The 21,686-nt window shown below is 42.3% G+C and overlaps 1 protein-coding gene across 7 annotated transcripts in view; it reads right to left on the reverse strand.

Moving 5' to 3' along the window:
• LOC132806371 (protein eva-1 homolog A-like) overlaps positions 1-21,686 on the reverse strand; it is a 399,357-nt gene that overhangs the window by 190,158 nt on the left and 187,513 nt on the right. For all 7 annotated transcript variants that reach the window (XM_060821240.1, XM_060821244.1, XM_060821237.1 and 4 more), the window contains one exon: positions 4,281-4,495. In XM_060821240.1, coding sequence (XP_060677223.1) covers positions 4,281-4,490 — 210 coding nt within the window. In that variant the 5' untranslated portion in view covers positions 4,491-4,495. The remainder of the gene's footprint in view (positions 1-4,280; positions 4,496-21,686) is intronic.

The following is a 21,686-nucleotide window of genomic DNA, read 5'->3' on the forward strand; positions in this document are numbered from 1 at the left end:
CATGCTAGAAGCTATAAATATTCAGGACATTATCTCAAGTACACAACAGGAATTTGTACATATATTGCACCTCTTTCAAACAAAAGAAAAAGGAGTCATGATCACAGCCAAACTCTGCTATAACTTCATGGCAAAGCCCTGATCAATCAGAAGCTGACTGTCTGATCTGCAAATTACAATTGATAGTTAACTGTTTTGCTGCATCTCCATGTCAAGTATGGTCCTTTCAATGAGCTCTTTTTTCTCATTCTGTAGAAAATAATCTCTTTCATCCAAGTCTATTTTTAGTGTACTAATTCTGATGATTGCAAGACAAAAAGCTTCATCTTCTAGTCTGCTTTTAGCAATCTTAAATATTCATTCCCTCCACCACCATTGCAAAGTGGTGCACAGCATTTATTATATAGAAGAGATACACTGCAGTTACACATCAAGATTCCTTCAACAACAATTCTCAAACTAGCAACTGAGAAGAAAGAAGGCAGCAGATACAGCAGAGAACTGCCACCTGCTAGTTCCCCTAAGCCACATAGTATTTTCACTACATCACCATTCATTCACAGTCACTCGGTCAAAATTGTGGGAATCCTGACTTACAGCTCTGAATTAGTAGTTGTACCACACGGAATGTAGCAGTTCAAGAAGATGGGTCAATATCATATTCTCATGGGACGGACAGGAAGTGGTGGCTAAGGTAGAGAAACTTACATCCTTAGAAAGAATAAAAAGTCTAGTGCAAGTCCTCCCAGCTGTCCAATGTATGTTCACTGTGCCACTTGAGAGATGATGAAAGCTAGAGAAGGAGTCTCAAAAATAGCAGATTTGGCATCAAATCAAAATTCAAAGTTTGTGAGAAGATTTGTAGCTCGGTTGCTCATTGTTGTGGTTCTGTTCGCCAAGCTGGGAATTTGTGTTGCAGACATTTCGTTCTCTGTCTAGGTGACATCCTCAGTGCTTGGGGGCCTCCTGTGAAGCACTTCTATATTGTTTCCTCCGGCATTTATAGTGGTTTGTCTCTGCCACTTCCGGTTGTCAGTTCCAGCTGTCCGCTGCATCAGGGACACTATCACACAAACTGGCTAAAGAACTACAACAGAAACTGAAACACCTCATCAGCAGATCCACTCTATACAGTCAACACAGGAATTCTTGGACATAATCAGAAATATACACATAGACATGGAAGAAACTATGGTCTCATTCGATGTAACGGCACTGTTCACCTCTATCGACAAAACCCTAGACAGAGAAACAATAGCCAACCTGCTGGACATACAGAACAGATAACAGGACGGTGAACCTATCAACAAAGACGGCATACTCAAACTACTGGACCTGTGAATTTGGTTCACATTCAACAACCAAATATATGAACAAATCAACGGCACATCAATGGGCTCACCCATCTCTGGATTCGTAGCAGAAGTTGTAATGCAAAGGTTGGAATAAACAGTCTTACCACAAATTCAACCCAAACTCTGGGTCAGATATGTAGATGACACCTTTGTAATCATTAAAAACACAGAAATAGAAAACACACACCAGATCATCAACGCCACACTCACAGGAATCAGATTCACTAGAGAGAAAGAAAAGGACAACCAACTCCCATTCCTAGACGTGATGGTACAGAGAACACCGAACGGAGAATTCACCACAAAGCCACACACACAGACCAAGTCCTGAACTACGAAAGCAACCACCCCAACACACAAAAGAAGTTGCATCAAGACACTGTTCAAAAGGGCCACAACACACTGCAGTACACCACAACTGCAAAAAGAGGAAGAAGAACACCTATACAATGTATTTGCCAAAAACGGATACCCCCACAATTTCATCAGCAGATGCCGAAGGGAAAGACAACAGAATGAGGACATGCCACAACCCAAAGGATTAGCCACACTACCATACATCAAGAACATTTCTGAACTGACAGCCAGACTACTACGACCACTAGGACTCATAACAGCACACAAACCAACAGCCACTCTCAGACAACAACTCACCAGGACAAAGGAGCCAATACCCAGCATGAGCAAAACCAATGTAGTGTACAAAAATCCCATGCAAGGACTGCACAAAACACTACATAGGGCAAACAGGAAGACAGCTAACGATCCGTATCCATGAACACCAACTAGCCACGAAACGACACGTCCAGCTATCCTTAGTAGCCATACACGCAGATGACAAGCAACATGAGATCGACTGGAACAACACTACTATTATAGGACAAGGTAAAAACAATGACTGCAGATGCTGGAAACCAGATTCTGGATTAGTGGTGCTTGAAGAGCACAGCAGTTCAGGCAGCATCCAAAGTGCAGCGAAATCGACGTTTCGGGCAAAAGCCCTTCATCAGGAATAAAGGCAGTGAGCCTGAAGCGTGGAGAGATAAGCTAGAGAGGGTGGGGGTGGGGAGAAAGTAGCATAGAGTACAATGGGTGAGTGGGGGAGGGGATGAAGGTGGAGAGGATGGAGAGGATAGGTGGAAAAGGAGACAGGCAGGTAGGACAAGTCCGGACAAGTCATGGGGACAGTGATGAGCTGGAAGTTAGGAATTAGGATGAGGTGGGGGAAGGGGAAATGAGGAAACTGTTGAAGTCCACATTGATGCCCTGGGGTTGAAGTGTTCCGAGGCGTCTGGTGGTGAGGGAGTGGCAGTGAAGGAGGCCCAGGACCTCCACATCCTCGGCAGAGTGGGAGGGGGAGTTGAAATGTTGGGCCACGGGGCAGTGTGGTTGATTGGTGCGGGTTCCCGGAGATGTTCCCTAAAGCGCTCTGCTAGGAGGTGCCCAGTCTCCCCAATGTAGAGGAGACCGCATCGGGAGCAAAGGATATAATAAATGATATTGGTGGATGTGCAGGTAAAACTTTGATGGATGTGGAAGGCTCCTTTAGGGCCTTAGATAGAGGTGAGGGAGGAGGTGTGGGCACAGGTTTTACAGTTCCTGCGGTGGCAGGGGAAGTGCCAGAATGGGGGGATGGGTTGTAGGGGTGCGTGGACCTGACCAGGTAGTCACGGAGGGAACGGTCTTTGCGGAAGGCAGAAAGGGGTGGGGAAGGAAATATATCCCTGGTGGCGGGGTCTTTTTGGAGGTGGCGGAAATGTCGGCGGATGATTTGGTTTATGCAAAGGTTTGTAGGGTAGAAGGTGAGCACCAGGGGCATTCTGTCCTTGTTACGGTTGGAGGGGTGGTGTCTGAGGGCGGAGGTGCGGGATGTGGACGAGATGCGTTGGAGGGTATTTTTAACCACGTGGGAAGGGAAATTGCGGTCTCTAAAGAAGGAGGCCATCTGGTGTGTTCTATGGTGGAACTGGTCCTCCTGGGAGCAGATACGGCGGAGGCAGAGGAATTGGGAATACGGGATGGCATTTTTGCAAGAAATAGGGTGGAAAGAGGTGTAATCCAGACACCTCCAGATATTATAGGGCAAGCCAAACAGAGAACAGCCAGGGAATTCCTAGAGGCATGGCACTCATCCACAGATTCTATCAACAAACATATTGACCTAGACCCAATATACCAGCCACTGCAGCGGACAGCTGACAACCAGAAGCGGCAGAGACAAACAGCTACAAATGCTGGAGGAAACAACACAGAAGCGCTTCACAGGAGGCCCCCAAGCACTGAGGATGTCACCTAGACAGGGGACAAAACGTCTGCAACACAAATTCCCAGCTCGGCGAACAGAACCACAACAAATCAAAATTGTGCTGTCATTTAGAGGGCAGTCTGCCTACTCAGCAAACTCAGAACACGAATGCTCTCACCAAAATAGCACTCAGCACACAAGTGGAGTGGATGCCACTTTGGACCCAAAATGATATTTGTAGCCTTGAAACCACAGAAAATTTGAGAAATAAAACTTGAATGTAAGTTTTAGATGGAACAGGCTTACAGACAAAATCTGAGAGTGAGAGAAAGGATTCTCACATGCATGAGCTGGCAATAGTTTTGTCACCCCATAAAAAGAGATAACCTGTTCCCCTTGGTCCCACAAAAAAACAAGTTAGAGTGCTTTCTAGCACCCCTTAAAAGAACCATTAACTGGACCACACATCACTGTACTAATATGCAGAGCAATTGCTGACTCATACAAGTTGTAAGGCACAATTAGACAATGTATGCAGGGTTCAGTTTGGATTTCACAACTGCTCTCATACTAAGAAGTAACCAGACATTAATAGAAAAAGAAAAAGATATTTTGAGAAGGGATGCACAACATAAACAAGAATTTCTCCCATCATTTCATAAATTAAGTCTGGATTTTACCTGCAAGGATGTAATAGCTGAACAGGACAAGTCTTCCATTTCAAGGTCTTTGAAAGTTTGAGGGTAGCGAGATGGGCACATCTGGTGACTAGGTGCCCTTCTGCCATAAAATGAAGACTGGATACTGATAGTTGTTCTATGAGGGCATCGCAGAGAAATATATTCTCCATCACAGGCATGCTCCGTATAATTCCTCAGAACCTTTGACATATACCCTGTCAAAACAAGATAGGAAATTAAAGCTCAAGAGAAAAAACAAATTTACTCGATTCAGTTCCAAAGTTATAGCCTGAAGTTCCCTCAGAGAGGCACCGATCTAAATTTTCAATCATCCCCTATACCCACAGCACATGCCCATAAATACAAGACAGTAAACAACTTTTAGTTCACCTCCTCCAATCCCATAATGCAATCCCAAACATTTCTTTTTGGTGAAACAGCGAATTACTTGGACTCATTTCCAATTTAGTATATTATAGTCACTGCTCACAATGCAATCTCCTCCGTAACAGCGATATCTAATGCAGTCTGATCCCTATGCTGAACAACTCCACTTGGTCTCGAAACACATTCTCTATCCTACTCTCATCATTCTGTCCTCAGACACCAAATGAATTTCAATGAAGTTCAACAGAAAATTGAGGAATAACACATTATCTTTGATTTGATGTTTACAATTTCTGGAGTTGACATAGTGCCCAACCATTTCAGATCATAAACTTTTCCCTCATAAATTTTAAAACAGCAAGGTGCTGCTTATGGTAACATGGCTGCAATTTGCAATTTCTCTGCACTCATTCTTTTAAAAAAAAATTCTTGTCTTATTACGATATAATTTTGCTTTGCATCAGTAGAATTTTTTTGACATCCAATACCTTGCTTTCCTCCCGATCGCAGATCTTTTTGTTTTGTTTCTTTCCTCCCTCTAAGCCCTGCACCATACTGCCTTCTATAAGCAGACAAACAGTAAATTGCACTTGTTTTTCCTCAAACTTTCATCTTCCCTCCACAGATGCTGCTTGACTTGAATATTACTAGTATATCATCATTATCATAATATTGTTGGTTTCCTACCCTGATGATTGCTGGAATGGAGCAATTTCAAAAAGCTAAATTTTGTGCAGTGGCTGGAAAAAGGAAGATTAAATGAGAAGAAAATAGCATGTGGAAATCTGGAATACAAATTGAAAATGCTGCAAATACTCAACAGGTCAGGCAACATCATGAAGACAGAAACAGAATTCAAAGTTTCAGATTGATAACCCTGCAGCTGAAATAAATGGAACTGAAGAAATAGATGTGTTAGGTTTTCAGCAAGTTCGAAAGTATTGGGGAGGGAGTAAAGAACAAAATGGAATACCTGTAATTGGGTGGAACATAACAGCGAATCAATGACAAAGGGACGATGGTAGGAGCAAAGACCAGCAATAAAGAAACGGAAAGGTAGGCCTACATAAACTAAAATGGAACCAGTAGAATTAATTGTCTAAAAATAATAGCAGAGGCCATGATCAGAAACTGAATGTTGAGTGTGGCAATATTTCTCAGCACTTATTATAACAATTAGTTGTAGTGACTTTATCGATACAATGTGTTAAGGTCACAAAAGATGATTGGCCATTTTCTTTCCAAAATCCCGAAGAACTCAAGTTGTTGCAGAAATTCAGTGAGCCCACTAAGTTATTCACCAGAAAAGACACACATTGGATTATTGGAAATGGAGTTTGTAAATTAGTTTTTTTTTTACAAAGTCAAACCCTGCCCATGAGCACACTTTGGTATAATCAGTTGATGAAACTTCAAATGTTGCCTGTGTGGCCTAATTAGTCAAACATGAAGAACTCTTACCTGATTGATGGTTTTCACTTTGCTTATAGATACTTCAAAGAATAATTTAACAAAGGAAAAATACATCCTGTAAGCGTGACTGATGCCAGGAAGCATCAGGTCTCAGAAAACTATTTAATCTAGTTTGTCGAGGCTTGCCATAAAGGACATCTCTGACATTCAAAAAAAACTGTGGCATATTCCAGTGATTAAGAACTTCACCTAGAACAGAAGAATACTTAAGAATTCTCATTTATGTAATAGTGAACCCATAAATGTGGTAGTTCATTATTATTTGTACTAACCAAATAAAAAATGAGACAGCCAGTTTAAGCAACTCAATATCTCTTGCTCCATGTCAATGCTCCTCCTCTTCCAAAATGCCCCACCTCACATTAGTCTGGATTAAACTCAGAGTCATAAAGCCCTACAACATGGAGACAGGCCCTTCGGCCCAACTAAAATGTCAATTCTCATTTTCCTACGCTTGGCCCTTATCTTTTTAAATCAAAAAGTGCAGCACTGGAAAAGCACAGCAGGTCAGGCAGGACCCAAGGAGCAGGAGAATCAACATTTTGGGCATAAACCCTTCATCAGGAATATGAGGGGTGCAAGGGGGCTGAGAGATAAATAGGAGGGGGAATGGGGCTGGGGGGAAGGTAGCTGGAAGGCAATAAGTGGATGCAGGTGCGGGGTGATGGTGATCGGTCAGAATGCAGGGTGGAGCAGATAGGTGGGAAGGATGATGAACAGGTGGGATAATTCAAGACAACAGTGCCAAGTTGAAGAGTTGGATTGGAGATGAGATTGGAGGAGGTGGGGGGGGAAGAAGAGATGAGGAACCTAGTGAAATCATTGCTGATACCATGTGGTTAGAGGATCCCAAGGCAGAAGATGAGGCATTCATCCTCCAGTGTCGGGTGGCTAGGATTTGGCAATGGAGGCAGTCCAGGACTTTCTCCATATCCTTCAAATCCTTTCCTATTGAAATATTTGTCCAAATGCCTTTTAAATGTTGTTAATGTACCCATCTCAATCACTTCCGCTGGCAGCTCATTTCACAAGCATATCACCCTCGGTGTTAAAAAAAAGTTGCTCCTCAGATTCCGTTTTATTCTTTTCTCCTCTAACCTTAAACTGATGCCCTCTAGCCCTTGATTTCCCAACCCTAGGAAAAATACTGAGTGCATTCACCCTACCCATGCATCTCATGATCTTATATACTTCTATATGGATCCCCTCCCTCCAGTCTTCTACACTTTAAAGAAAAAAGTCCTAGCTTGTCCAATCTCTAACTATAACTCAGACCCTTGATTCCTGGCCAGATCCTTGTAAATTTCATCTGCACGCTTTCCAGTTTAATAACATCCTTCTTATGGCAAGGTTACCAAAACTGAAGATAATACTCCAAGTGCAACCTCAGCAATATCCTGTACAACTGCGACATAACTTGCCAACTTTTATACTCATTGCCCTGACTGACAAAGTCCAGTGTGCCAAAAGCCTTCTTCACTGCCCTATCGACCTGTGAATCCACTTTCAGAGAAAGTGCATCTGAACTCCATTTCACACCTCAAGGTCTGACCATTCACCATGAAACTCCAACCTAATTTCATTTTCCAAAATGCAAGACCTCACACTTACTGACTCCATCTGCCATTTTTTTGCCCAAATCTGAAATCTATATTCCGCTGTATCTTCCAACAATCCTCCTCACTATCCGCAACTCCGTCAACTTTGGTGTCATCTGCCAACTTACTGATCAAATTATCTACACTTTCCTCTAGATCATTTATATATATTAGAAACAACAAAAGGTCCCAGCACTAGTCACTCCATTCTGAAAAGCACCCTTCCACCGCTAATCAGTTTTCTATGACCAAGGGATCTGTGCACACAGGTCAACAGATCTCTGTAAATGGTAATACTGGTGAATAAAGATGATCAAGAAGGCATTTAGCATGCTTTCCTTCATCAGCTGGGGCATCAAGTATAAAAGATTGGCAAGTTATGTTACAGCTGTATAAACTTTAGTTAGGCCACATTTAGAATACTGTGTGTAGTTCTGTTCATCACAGTACCAGAAGAATGTGGATGTTTTGGAAAGGGTGCAGAGAAGGCTTACCATGTTGGTATGGGGGCTTTTTAGGTATGAGGCAAGGTTGGATAAACACAGATTGTTTTCACTGGAAGGACAGAGACTGAGGGGCAAACTGATAGAGGTCTACAAAATTGTGAGGCTATAGAAAGAGTGGATAGCCAGAGGCTTTTTCCAAGAGTGTAAAAGTCAACTACAATAGGCACATGTTCAAAGGTGAGAGAGGAAAAGATTAGGGGAGACATGCAGGGAAAATATTTCACACAGAGGGCTATTGGTGTCTGGAATGCTATTGGAGGTGGCAAAAGCAGGCCTATTGTTAGCAAGATTTAAGGCGTATCCTAATACACATGAACAGGAAGCAAACAGAGGGATAGAAGCAGTGTATGGGTAATAGGTACCAAAAAAACACAAATTGCTGGATAAGCTCAGCAGGTCAGGCAGCATCTGTGGAGAGAATCAGAGTTAATATTTCGAGTTGACTGACCCTTCCTCAGAACTGATGGTAGCTCAGATAATGTCAGTTTATATGCAGAAGGTGGTGGGGTGGGGTGGAGGCAGTGTAATGAAAATTAACAAAATTAATTTTTATTGTGAAATCTGTAAAAAAAATACCTTCCTAAGTCAATTTAATGCAGACAGCCTGACTTTGCTGAATTCTGTGAACAGACAGCTTGTCCTTGCAAGTTTTGCAAATAATCTGATTCGGCAGAGTCAGGGGAAAACACAAGGACAGTAGCAGTTTTTTCAACAGTAAAGGAATGGGAAAACAACTCCTTCTGTGGAAAAGGGCTCGAACTGATCCCAAGCTGATTGTCCTTGAGGTGAGATAAGGCTGAGCGAAGTATGGTATAAAGGAAACGTGAATGATACTCGGGACCCCTTGCATCAGGCATTTTGTCAAGTGCTGAGGGTTCCTTTGCAAAGGCCTGTAATAAAATTTTTCTTTGCTCTTGCTAGCAATTGAGTTGAGTCAATTTAATTTCCATGACAGTAAACTTGGGGGCTCACCCAGGACCCCACGACTGGGTGAGATTCTGAGAATTCCCAGGAGGCGCAGGCGCCAGCATCTTGAAGGTTTTCCAGTTTATCTCGAGCACTGAATTGGCCCTTTTGCGCGAGAGGACTAGGAATCTGTGGATCGCCCTGGTGCTGGGGTCCGAACTGAATAGGGTCGGACTGAGAGTCGTGGCTTAAGTAATCCCATATAAAGACTCATTCTAAGAGAATAAATGAATCAGGAAGAGGGTTCAGTGAACGTTTGCGCAGTATTCGAGCAAAACTCAAGGAAAAAGATTGCCGTCTCCAGAGTGTTTGAGAGACAGCAAGTTTAAGGATGGTTTTAGACTTGGAACCACCACTGGCTGAGTTGGATTCGCCAAAGACATACCGGGTACGTGGTTTCTTGGTTTACGAAAACCAAGGCATTGAGGCGGACGCACCCAATGTGAGAGGGGACCTCACGAGGTAAAAAGCAAGTCAAAGGGAAAAAGATAATGGTACCGCCAGAGAGAGGGGAAGCTGAGCACTTTTCCAGTAATACTGAAAATGGGCTCCAGCAAGAGCAAACAAAAAGAGGGTCCACAGCGGAATTGGAATGGCTAACCAAAAATACAGTAAATGTTAAATAATTATGGCCCAGAGTCTGTAAAGCAGTTAGAATTGTGGATCAAGGAATGTGGTTTTCCAGAGGGAGGGGGGTGTTTTAGTAAACGGCAGTTGGAAGTATTGAGGTCGAGGCTGGAGGAGAGAGAGAAGGAGAAACAGAAGGGAAAAATAGAACCTGTGAATTGGAGTACTTATAAAATGTGGAAGGCTGAGGCTGACATCAGGGAAAGGAAATCTCAAGCAAAAGATAGATCAAATATGCGTACAAACACTAGTGCACACGCAGACAACCTAATGAAGCTGTACAGTGTCTTAAGTCTGTTCCAGATCCTGACCTTGATGACTGCCCTCAGAGACCTGCAGCTCCCCTACGAGATTCGCCTGCGAAGGTTCCAAGACAGCGGCCACCGCCTCAGGGTCTGCTGGATCACCGACAGCAAATCATACCCACAACCAACTGAAGCAAGAAGCCCAAAATAACAACGGCCACTCCAAGACAGAAAGGCATCCAGGGCCTGCTCACGATCTCCCCACGACGGATGATGAGTCAGACGGTGATGGGTTTGGCGTACGATTATCTTACCGGGTGGTTCTGCAAGCACCAATGGTTGAAGTTGCTGGCCCAGAAAGGTGCCCAATGCTGGTCCACCGACCATGGACCATGAAGGATTTGCAAAGTGCCTTTGGGCAGTTGCCTGACCCACACGAGGTTGGAGGTAATAAGTTCGCTGGAGAAGTGACAAAGTTCTTCACTGAGTTTTGTCCCACATCACATGAGATGAGACGTCTCCTGGGACGAAAACTGGGCACCAATGTCACCAAAATCAAGTATAGATGGCCAGCTGTAAACGCCCATACCAGATCAACCGACCCACAAGCAGAAGAGAACAGAGACTTTAATGCTTTTGTTGCAGCGCTGGCAACCGCCTGTAGGGAGGCATTCCCAGTGCGAATGGACATGATCAAAATTGCAATATGTAAACAACAAGAAGGTGAGACAGTGTCCCAGCACCTTACGTGCCTCACTGAAGTCCATAACGTCCATAGTGAACTGAGACTACTCAATGACATAACAGTGACAAAGATCACAGCATATGAAGCACACTTGAGGAACAGCTTCATCAATGGTATGAAGGTCAAAATAGTGAAGAAGGTAAAGGACACATGAAAGCTGAATTTGATAGAACAGCATGCGATACATGCTAAAACATTGCTGGCCCAAGAGAATGATAAGTGGAAAACAAACATGGAACAGCAAGCACAAAGCTCAGCTGACTTGGATGCAGATGGTCGTCCAGCCTTTGGAGGGAGGAGCTGCAGAAAAAGAGAGAGGAAGAGGTGCTGGCAGAGGTAGATCTGACGGGTGCTTTGTTGTGGAGCAATGGACCACGGGCGAGACAGTGCCCACACAGACAGCCTCAATTAGCCTTGGAGGCCAGACAGCAGAGTGACTGACAGGGGAAGGCTGAGGTGGAGGTGGGCAGCCCACAAAGTACAGGTAAGCCTCTTTCCTTTATGCTTGGCAACGAAGACTCGCTTATGCTAATCTCTTCTACTAACCTTATGGGCACTGAGACATGTCCCACCTCTATACTGAGCACTGAGACTGCGAAGTGTGGCCAATATAACAACAATGCGTATAAGTCGATGCCTATCTCTATGTCATATGTGGAAGGTACACAGGTTAATTTTATGGTAGATACAGGGGCAACATATTCAGTCCTTCAAAGTTTGGGAGATGATTTGTAGCTCGGGTGCTCGTTGTTGTCGTTCTGTTCGCCGAGCTGGGAATTTATGTTGCAGACGTTTCGTCCCCTGTCTAGGTGACATCCTCAGTGCTTGGGAGCCTCCTGTTAAGCGCTTCTGTGATCTTTCCTCCGGCATTTGTAGTGGTTTGAATCTGTCACTTCCGGTTGTCAGTTCCAGCTATCCGTTGCAGAGGTCGATGTGCTTATTGAATGAATCTGTGGATGAGTACCATGCCTCTAGGAATTCCCTGGCTATTATCTGTTTGGCTTGTCCTATAATAGTAGTGTTGTCCCAGTCGAATTCAAGTTGCTCGTCATCTGCATGTGTGGCTACTAAGGATAGCTGGTTGTGTCGTTTCGTGGCTAGTTGGTGTTCATGGATACGGATCGTTAGCTGTTTTCTTGTTTGTCCTATGTAGTGTTTTGTGCAGTCCTTGCATGGGAATTTGTACACTACATTGGTTTTGCTCATGCTGGGTATCGGGTCCTTCGTTCTGGTGAGTTGTTGTCTGAGAGTGGCTGTTGGTTTGTGTGCTGTTATGAGTCCTATTGGTGGCAGTAGTCTGGTAGTCAGTTCGGAAATGCTCTTGATGTATGGTAGTGTGGCTAGTCCTTTGGGGTGCGGCATGTCCTCATTCCGTTGTCTTTCTCTTAGGCATCTGTTGATGAAATTGCACGGATATCCGTTTTTGGCGAATACATTGTATAGGTGTTCTTCTTCCTCTTTTTGCAGTTGTGGTGTACTGCAGTGTGTTGTGGCCCTTTTGAACAGTGTCTTGATGCAACTTTTTTTATGTATGTTGGGGTGGTTGCTTTCGTAGTTCAGGACTTGGTCTGTGTGTGTGGCTTTCCTGTATACCTTTGTGCTGAATTCTCCGTTAGGTGTTCTCTGTACCATCACGTCTAGGAACGGGAATTGGTTGTCACAGAAATAGAGAACACACACCGGATCATCAACGCCACACTCACAGATATCCGATTCACGAGAGAGGAAGAAAAGGACAACCAACTCCCATTCCTAGACGTGATGGTACAGAGAACACCTAACGGAGAATTCAGCACAAAGGTATACAGGAAAGCCACACACACAGACCAAGTCCTGAACTACGAAAGCAACCACCCCAACACACAAAAGAAGTTGCATCAAGGCACTTTTCAAAAGGGCCCAACACACTGCAGTACACCAGAACTGCAAAAAGAGGAAGAAGAACACCTATACAATGTATTCGCCAAAAACGGATACCCCCGCAATTTCATCAACAGATGCCGAAGGGAAAGACAACAGAACGAGGACATGCGCACCCCAAAGGACTAGCCACACTACCATACATCAAGAGCATTTCCAAACTGACAGCCAGACTACTGCCACCACTAGGATTCATAACAGCACACAAACCAACAGCCACTCTCAGACAACAACTCACCAGAACGAAGGACCCGATACCCAGCATGAGCAAAACCAATGTAGTGTACAAATTCCCATGCAAGGATTGCACAAAACACTACATAGGACAAACAGGAAGACAGCTAACGATCCACGTCCATGAACACCAATTAGCCACGAAACGACACGACCAGCTATCCTTAGTAGCCACACACGCAGATGACAAACAACATGAATTCAACTGGGGCAACACTTCTATTATAGGACAAGCCAAACAGATAACTGCCAGGGAATTCCTAGAGGCATGGTACTCTTTCACAGATTCAATCAATAAGCACATCGACCTGGACCCAATATACCGACCACTGCAGCGGCCAGCTGGAACTGACAACCGGAATGGCAGATTCAAACCACTACAGATGCCGGAGGAAAGATCACAGAAGCGCTTCCTAGGAGGCTCCCAAGCACTGAGGATGTCACCTAGACAGGGGATGAAATGTCTGCAACACCAATTCCCAGCTTGGCAAACAGAACCACAACATATTCAGTCCTTAAATCAAGCCAGTTCAGAGAGTCGACGCCAATCAAGATGAGTGGAAGGTCCCTGAAGTCAACGGGTGCATCAGGAGTCATGCTATGAGAGAGATTTACCACGTACTTGCAGAGCACAATACCTGTTTAAACCAGAGAGTATAGAAGGAATTACTTCAGTCTTTGAATCCCTCCTAAAGGCTGGAGTGATAATCCCCTGTGAGAACTCACCAGTGAGAAACCCCAGTTTTCTAGTCAAAAAAACAAACATGCCAGATGAACCGGGGGAATGGAGGTTTGTTCAAGGCCTGCAGGCAGTCAATAGTGCTGTTGTCCCGCCCACCTCAATCCCTATACTATATTGGCTCAAATTCCACCGGACAGTAAATGGTTCTCTGAATGCCTTCTTTAGTGTACTGGTACACCCAGATAGTCAATTCTGGTTCACCTTTTCATTCAAAGGGAAATCATATACCTTCACACAATTTTGTCAAGGTTACAGTGAGTCCTCCACCATATATAATGAGGCTCTACGCAGAAGTCTGGAGTCTCTTGTTTTAACCCCAAGATCAGCACTTCTGCAGTACCCTTACTGCTTCCCGAGCAAAAGACAGCATATATGGCGGCAGCACGTTGGCTGAGATACAATACTGCTTTACTGGAGATGCCTAACATTACAATAAAACGATGTAACATCCTTAACCCTGCTAGCCATCTCCCCACAGAAGAAGACGGAGACCCACATGACTATGTTGCTTTAACTAAGGAAATTTGCAGCCCTAGATCAGATTTGCAGGATTCACCACTTCAGAATCTGGATTTGGAGTTTTTTTGTGGATGTGTCAGCATTCAGGAACAAGGAGGCAGGCCATAATTGTGTTGGGTATGCTGTAGTGACTACCCGTGAGGTAGTCAAAGCAGGATCACTCCCTTCTCATCTGTCAGTGCAAGCACAGGAGCTGATTGCCTTGACTGAGGCACGTAAATTAGCTAAGGGAAAGTGAATATTTACACCAATAGGAGATTTGCATTCGGAGTTGTGCATGATTTTGGAACCCTGTAGAAACACAGGGACTTCTTAACCTCCACCAGAAAGCCCATCGCACACCGTGACCTGATTTCTGATCTCCTGGAAGCGGTCCTATTGCCCAAATCAATTTGTGTGTAAATGTGAAGCCCACACAAAAAATAATGATTCTAATGTGAGGGCAGATTCAGCAGCAAGAACGGCAGCCCAGCAGCCACCAAGTGATCAGATTGACATGTGTATGACAAACATTTGTACCCCAGCAGCAGACGTACTGGAGTTACAGTCACAGGCCACACCAGAAGAAAAGCGTGAGTGGAAGAAAGCAGGATGCAGTGTGAGGGAAGGCGTATGGTGTGGCCCCAATGGTAAACCCTGTCTACCACCATCATTATTTCCATTCTATACCAAACTGACACATGGTAAGGACTATTTGTCAAAAGGGGGTGGTGGTGTAGGATAGTATTTCAGCACACTGGTACTCTAAGGGATTTACTCATTACTCCCAGAAGTATTGTGAACAATGTGTTATCTGTGCCTTTAATAATGTGGGCAGGGGAATACAGATGAATCAGGCAGCATACCACCAACCCCAAAGCCCTTTGAACATTTACAGATGGATTTTATTGAACTAACACCCAGCGAAAGGAAAAAGTATTGTCTGGTAATAGTTGATATGTTTTCCAAATGGGTGGAAGCATTCCCCATGTCTAAACAGGATGCCAGTGAAGTAGCCAAGGCTCAGCTAACTGAAATAATTCGGAAATGAGGCATCCCTGAAAGGCTCAGTAGTGACAATGGGACACCATTTTTCAATAATGCCCTACAGCAGATCAGTGATTATTTGGGAATAAACATGAGACAACACTGTGCCTACCACCCAGTGAGCAGTGGGGTAGTGGAAAGAGAAATAAATTGCTACCCTAAAAAAAATTTTAAATTGACAAAATGTTGTGAGGAACTAGGGGTGGCATGGACAAAGGCACTTCTAATTGTGCTGATATATATGAGAACTAGGAAGAGAGGAAGAGCTAATCTTAGCCAGTTTGAGATTTTGTTCGGTAGACCCCCCAATACAGGAATTGGCCCAAGACCTAAGGTAAAATAGATAACAGGTCACTGTAAGGATGAGATGTTGTGTTACTATATAAAACTCTCTACACTTTTATCTCAAATATAGAATCAACTGAAAGCAGCACTATCCCAACCAGCAGAAGGGAAGCTGCATGATAATGGAACCTGGAGACTGGATAGTGGTGAAAGACTTCAGGAGGAAAAACTGGAAGGCAAAGAGGTGGCTGGGACCATTTCAAGTGCTCCTTACAACACAGACAGCTGTTAGGATTGCCGATTTTTAGTTATCTGGCTCTATATTTTTTTTAAATCTGGCTCTTTGATTTGGTTGTTGTCAAAGGGGGAAATGTAATGGAAAATTAACAAAATTAATTTTTATTGTGAAATCTGTAAAAGAATACCTTCCTAAGTCAATTTAATGCAGACAGTCTGACTTTGCTGAATTTTGTGAACAGACAGCCTGTCCTTGCAAATTTTGCAAACAAACTAATTCGGCAGAGTCAGGGGAAAACACAAGGGCAGTAGCAGTTTTTTCAACAGTAAAGGAATGAGAAAACAACTCCTTCTGTGGAAAAGGGCTCAAACTGTTCCCAACCTGATCATCCTTGAGGTGAGATAAGGCTGAGCAAGTGTGGTATAAAGAAAATATGTGAATGATACTCGGACCCCTTGCATCAGGCATTTTGTCAAGTGCTGAGGGTCCCTTTGCAAATGCCTGTAATAAAATTTTTCTTTGCTCTTGCTAGCATTTGAGTAGAGTCGATTTAATTTCCACGACAAGCAGTAAACGATAGGTTGGGAGAGAGCCCAAAGAGAGAGAAGAGCAGTTGTACAGACAAAGGAGTCGATAATGATCTGACTAGAAGGGTGAATAGCTGTTATTGGGGACTGTTACTAGCTAACAATGGGTGGTATGTAATAGCAGACTATGTGAAGATCTGATGTGTGGGGTTTGGGGTAGAGATATGGCAGATCTCAAGCCCTAAAGTCATTGAACTTGACATGGAGTTCAGAAGGCTGCAGAGTCCTGAAGCAGAAAATGAGGTACTGTTTTGCAACTTGTGCTGAGCTGTGCTGGAGCACTGCAGCAAGCCTGAGACAGAGATGTTGACCGGAGAAGAGGGTGGTATGTTGAAGTGGCAGGCAACTGGAAGTTCAGGGTCATTTTTGCGGGCAGAACCTACGTGTTCTGTGAAGTGGTCAATCAATCTACACTTCATTTCCCCAATGTAGAAAAGACAACATTGTAAGCTACAAATGCTATAGACTAGACCTGGAAGGTATATTTGGGCCCTTGGATACTGAGGATAAAGTAAATGGACACGTTGCATCAAAAGGTGCTTTCAGGTTGTCGGGGGGGATGGTAGGGGTGAGGGAAGATAGATCAGGGTCCCTGTAGAAGAGAGAGGATAGGAATGCGTGTGTCTGAACGTGGTGGAAATGGCAGCTAATGATGCTCTGGACGTGGATGCTGGTGGGATGGTAGGTAAGAGCAAGGAGGGAAGAGATGGGTGACAGCTGAAATGTGGGAGATGAGTTGGACCCAGCTGAGGGCCTGGTCAACAATACTGCTGGGGAATTCTCTGAGGGAGGTGAATATTTCAGAGGCTTCCTTGGTGAAGTTGGCATCAACAGAACAGATACAACAAATACAGATAGAGGAACTGGGGAAATGAAATGGATTCTTTACAGGCCTTATCATTAATAATCTGCTATTACTCTACACAAACCTGCTGCCAAAGCTGCTGAGCTTTTCCAGCAATTTCTGTTTTGTTTCCAATTTACAGCATCTCACATTCTTTCAGATTTTTTGGATTCGGAATTGCCATAGGCTTGGTTGGGCCAAAGGGCCTGTTCCCATGCTGTACTGTAGTGTATAATATTGTTGTTTTTAAAATAATTTAGCATTTGCTCACGTGAAATGAAATCTCTAATAAGGAAGGGCTTCTAAGCTGAGCCCTCTCCAAATCCAACTTGCACCGGTTAATTAATTGTTTCTTTCTGCGTTCTACGTTTGATAATTACAGCTTCAGTAAAGGGCTTCAATATTTTCTAGACAACAGAATGAAGTGCAAAGTGTGGCTTCATGTCCTTTGGTAAGAACAATCAATGATCAGCCAGATTCCTTTTACCTAATAGTTATCATGACTGCTGCCAAAACGTGCATACGCATTGAGAAAGAAAGAATAGAACTGGATTGCTTGCAAGATGATTCTTACAAAAGACTGCAACATTCACTATGGAATCAATGTGTGAGGCGAAGTTTGAGTTAATGCAACCGCTCCTCAAGAAGCATTAGCACCTTTGGCAGAAAAGAGACAGAATAATTGCAAAATACTTTAAAAGCATTCCACAATCATTGCCAAAAGTATTCAAATTTAAGCTAAATTTTATCCATTTCTATATTAACAACTTGCATTTGTATAGGATGTATTTTAGTTTATCATAGGAGTGCTACCAAATAACATTTAACACTGAACCACATAAGGAGATATTGAGACAGATGATCAAAAACTTGGTTAAAGTTGTAGTCTTTTTAAAAAAGTACATATGACAGAAGAGGAAACATTGAGAAGTTTGTTGAGGAAGAAAATTTCAGAAGAACTTAGAGTCTAGACAGCTGGAGCAATTAAAACTGTTAAGAGTCCAGAATTGAAATGAAATAAAAACAACATCGGAAAGTTGTAGAGCTGAAGAAAGGTACATCTGTCAGGAGAGTAAGACTCTAAAGAGATGAGAAAATAATTTGAACGTTTAAAATTGAGATATTGCCAGACTTGAAGAAATGTCACTGGAAATTAAATGTTAACTCTGCTTTCTTTCCACAGGTGTCACCAGACCTGGTCATTTTTCCAGCAGTTTGTTTTTCTGCAAAATGGGAAATTGATTCAAGGCAAAATAATGCAGATGCTAGAAATTGGAAACAAACACAGAGTGCTGGAGAAACTCAAAAGGTCTTGTAGAGTTAATACTCTAAGTCTGGTATGACTCTAGCAGAACGGAAAGGCATTGAATTTTTTTTATATATGTATGCTTTCAGCAGAGGGAAAGGCCCACTGCAAAACAATAGGATTGTTAATGAGTAAAAAAAGATACAAAATGGATGTAAATTGAGGTGTGAAAGGGAAAGAATGAATCCCCTATATTAAGAGCAAAGTAATTGAGACACAAACAAGATGTGATCACTCTGCAGTAAGCTGTGTCTGTGAGAATGATCCTGACTTCCCAATTCCTTGCCATTTCAATAAACTACTGTGTTCTCATGCTAACATTTCTGTCCTGGGCAGCATAATGCAAGCTTGAGGAACAACATCTCATTTTTCACTGTTTCAAAGCACACTGAATAATACCAGACTTCAGCACACTTCCCATATTTCTTCATCTAACCCTATCAACATACTTTGCTCTTCTACTCCTTCACATGTTCATCCAACTTCCCTGTCAATACTTCCATGCTAATAAGCTCTTACTCTGCATCCAAACAATTCTCTGAATAAAGATATTTCGCCTGAAATTTTTATTGGATTTATTAGTAACCATCACATTTGTTTTTGTCAAGATTTCTGGTTCCCTACTGCCACGCTCAAATCCCTTTGTGGTCTTGTAGACTTCCACCAGGTCCCCCTTCCATTTTCTCTTTTATAGATAACCAATGTTATAAAACACAATGGGTAGGAGAAAATCTCTTAATTCATTCTTTGTTCTTGTCAAAAATATTCATATTTAAGCCCCATTGTTTCCACTTCTATCTTGAGAACTTGTTTCTTGTAGTTTCACTATGATTCAACATTTGCAATTATGTTAAGAGTACTGAAACCTTGGACAGAATTTTCCACTCCTGAGAAGTGATGAGAATGTGGCAGGAAATGCTGATACTGAGATGGATTAGCACTGGGGACATAAAAGATCCCTTTCCAACACCTCAGAAATTAAGTTCTGGGTGTGAGTATAAACCTTACAAACCTGAGGCCAATTAAGGTTCTTAAGCATTCTAATACAGACTACTTAATATCATTCTCTGCCTGGCTTCTATTACTTCAGCTCCAGGTAAAATGACAAAGAGCAGGCCTACCCGTACGTAAAACAATAGAGGCTGTTGGTGTGATGGGTAAAGGTATTCCTTCAATCATAACTAATTTTTCAAGATCACTTCTAACTCCATTGTCACCTCACACCATGACCCCCAGCCCCAGAAACCGTCTCCCGTTACAAGATTTATTCTTCTCCCTCAAATTCTCGATCTGGGGTTTTGGGGTATAGTCGTGGCACCAGCCACACCCCCTCTAACAGCACTGCTGCCTTTAGTGATGCATGCCTCCAAAAGGGCTGCAGCCCCAGCTGGACAGAATTTCCTGGTCTGGTTTCAAAATTTCATGAAAAAGACAGCAATCAGCTACTTGTTTGATGTTTGAGCTGGCTGGACTTTTGATCAAGACAGGTCATTTATGCTTAAAAGAGATGCAACTTACATGCTTCTAAACACAAATTCTTTATCTGAAAAACAAATCTCTGAAAGCCATGTTAATCAACATCACAAGCCCCAATGGGAGCTCTTTTACCCCAAATCAGGCAGTAAGTATTCTCACTCTCCCTACCAAAATACACCAATTCATATTCACCGAAATTTGGGTTCATTACCAATTACCCTTCCATTGAGAAGGTGCCTGCATTATTACATTCTTGTTATTTACTAAATTCAACCATTCCTTTGAATTCTTGTTCCTGTAATTGGTGACTTAGTGCTGTTCCAGTAACTTTGCTCATGGAACATTTCTTTTCACCTTTTACAGACTGAACAATGACATTACCATATAGAATGGAAGGCAGTTATAGCATCAAGAAAACGAGCTCAGTGTAAACAATTCAGATATGTAAAGTAAATTAACTCCAATATTTTAAAACTGAGAAAGATTTGTGCATATTTGTATTCTGGGTTTACTGACTTTAAAGTTATTAAACTTTTGTTATCTAGTTCTTAATATTGGAAGTGTGTTGTGCGTCTTATTGCATATATATCTTTGTGGGAAACAGTAAGAATTTGATTATTGAGTCAGTTAAAAAGTAAACACTGAATTATACCAGTATCTTTAATTAAAAATGTGGGTGTTTTTTTTGAAGTGTTCGTTTTGTAAAAACACTGGTTATCACAAGAGAAATATGCTTCAGTCTTAATCCCTTGAAGAAGTTTGGCAGACTTCCAATTTGAACTTTCCAAAACACTTGTACTAGAACTAAAAAAAAATTGTTTTTATTAAAGCTTTAAAAATATCAAATATAGCTCACAATTTACCAACTGTTTCTTTCAAATTTAGCTAATTATAAATCAGAAATGGAAATTGATTTAAAAGAATACTATACAGTGGAAATTTGAGAAGATTCTATCCACTTTTCTGCTTTAAATTCTTTGGTTTTGGACCTTAGCAATGTAAGAAGCTCCCTTTAAAATAAGTTCATTTACCTGTGAATAATGACTTTCGCCTTTGTTTAATTACAACCATTTGTAAAGATACAAGAAAAAAACCCCAACAAATTACATAACTTATCTTTTATTCTCAATCAAAACGTGTGGTACTAGAAAAGCACAGCCGGTCAGGCAACATCCGAGGAGCAGGAGAGTCCGCTTTTCGAGCATAAGCTATTCATCGGGAAAGTATATCTTTTATTCTTAAGAGTATGGGCAATTATGTCCTATGTTTGGTTTGTAAGTATTGACTTGAATTCATTTGGGACGATCATGGATAACTTATCTGTTAAGGTATAAAACTAGAATTTCACTGATGTCCATGGTGACATTCAAGTTATTATGTTACACTGTTTGTGGGAAGATTTAATTCTGGATAATAAGACTCACACTGATAATTAAAGGTCAGCTATTTTGATTTTAAATGTCTGATTATGTGAATTGAGAATGGCTTTTTGGTTAGTTAATTATCCTTTTGTGCCAGTAAATTTAATCTTGGGTATTTATTGAAGCTTACTCCATATTCATTTCAAATTTGATTATGTTACTAATGATTTTATTGTTGCTTTCAATCCCAAAGTTTGTGCAAAGTTGATGACAAGTTAGTAAAGAATTTTGAAACTAAACCAAATTTTAAAAAAAAGCTTG

This window comes from Hemiscyllium ocellatum, chromosome 3, assembly GCF_020745735.1.
Source record: "Hemiscyllium ocellatum isolate sHemOce1 chromosome 3, sHemOce1.pat.X.cur, whole genome shotgun sequence".
NCBI lineage: Eukaryota > Metazoa > Chordata > Chondrichthyes > Orectolobiformes > Hemiscylliidae > Hemiscyllium > Hemiscyllium ocellatum.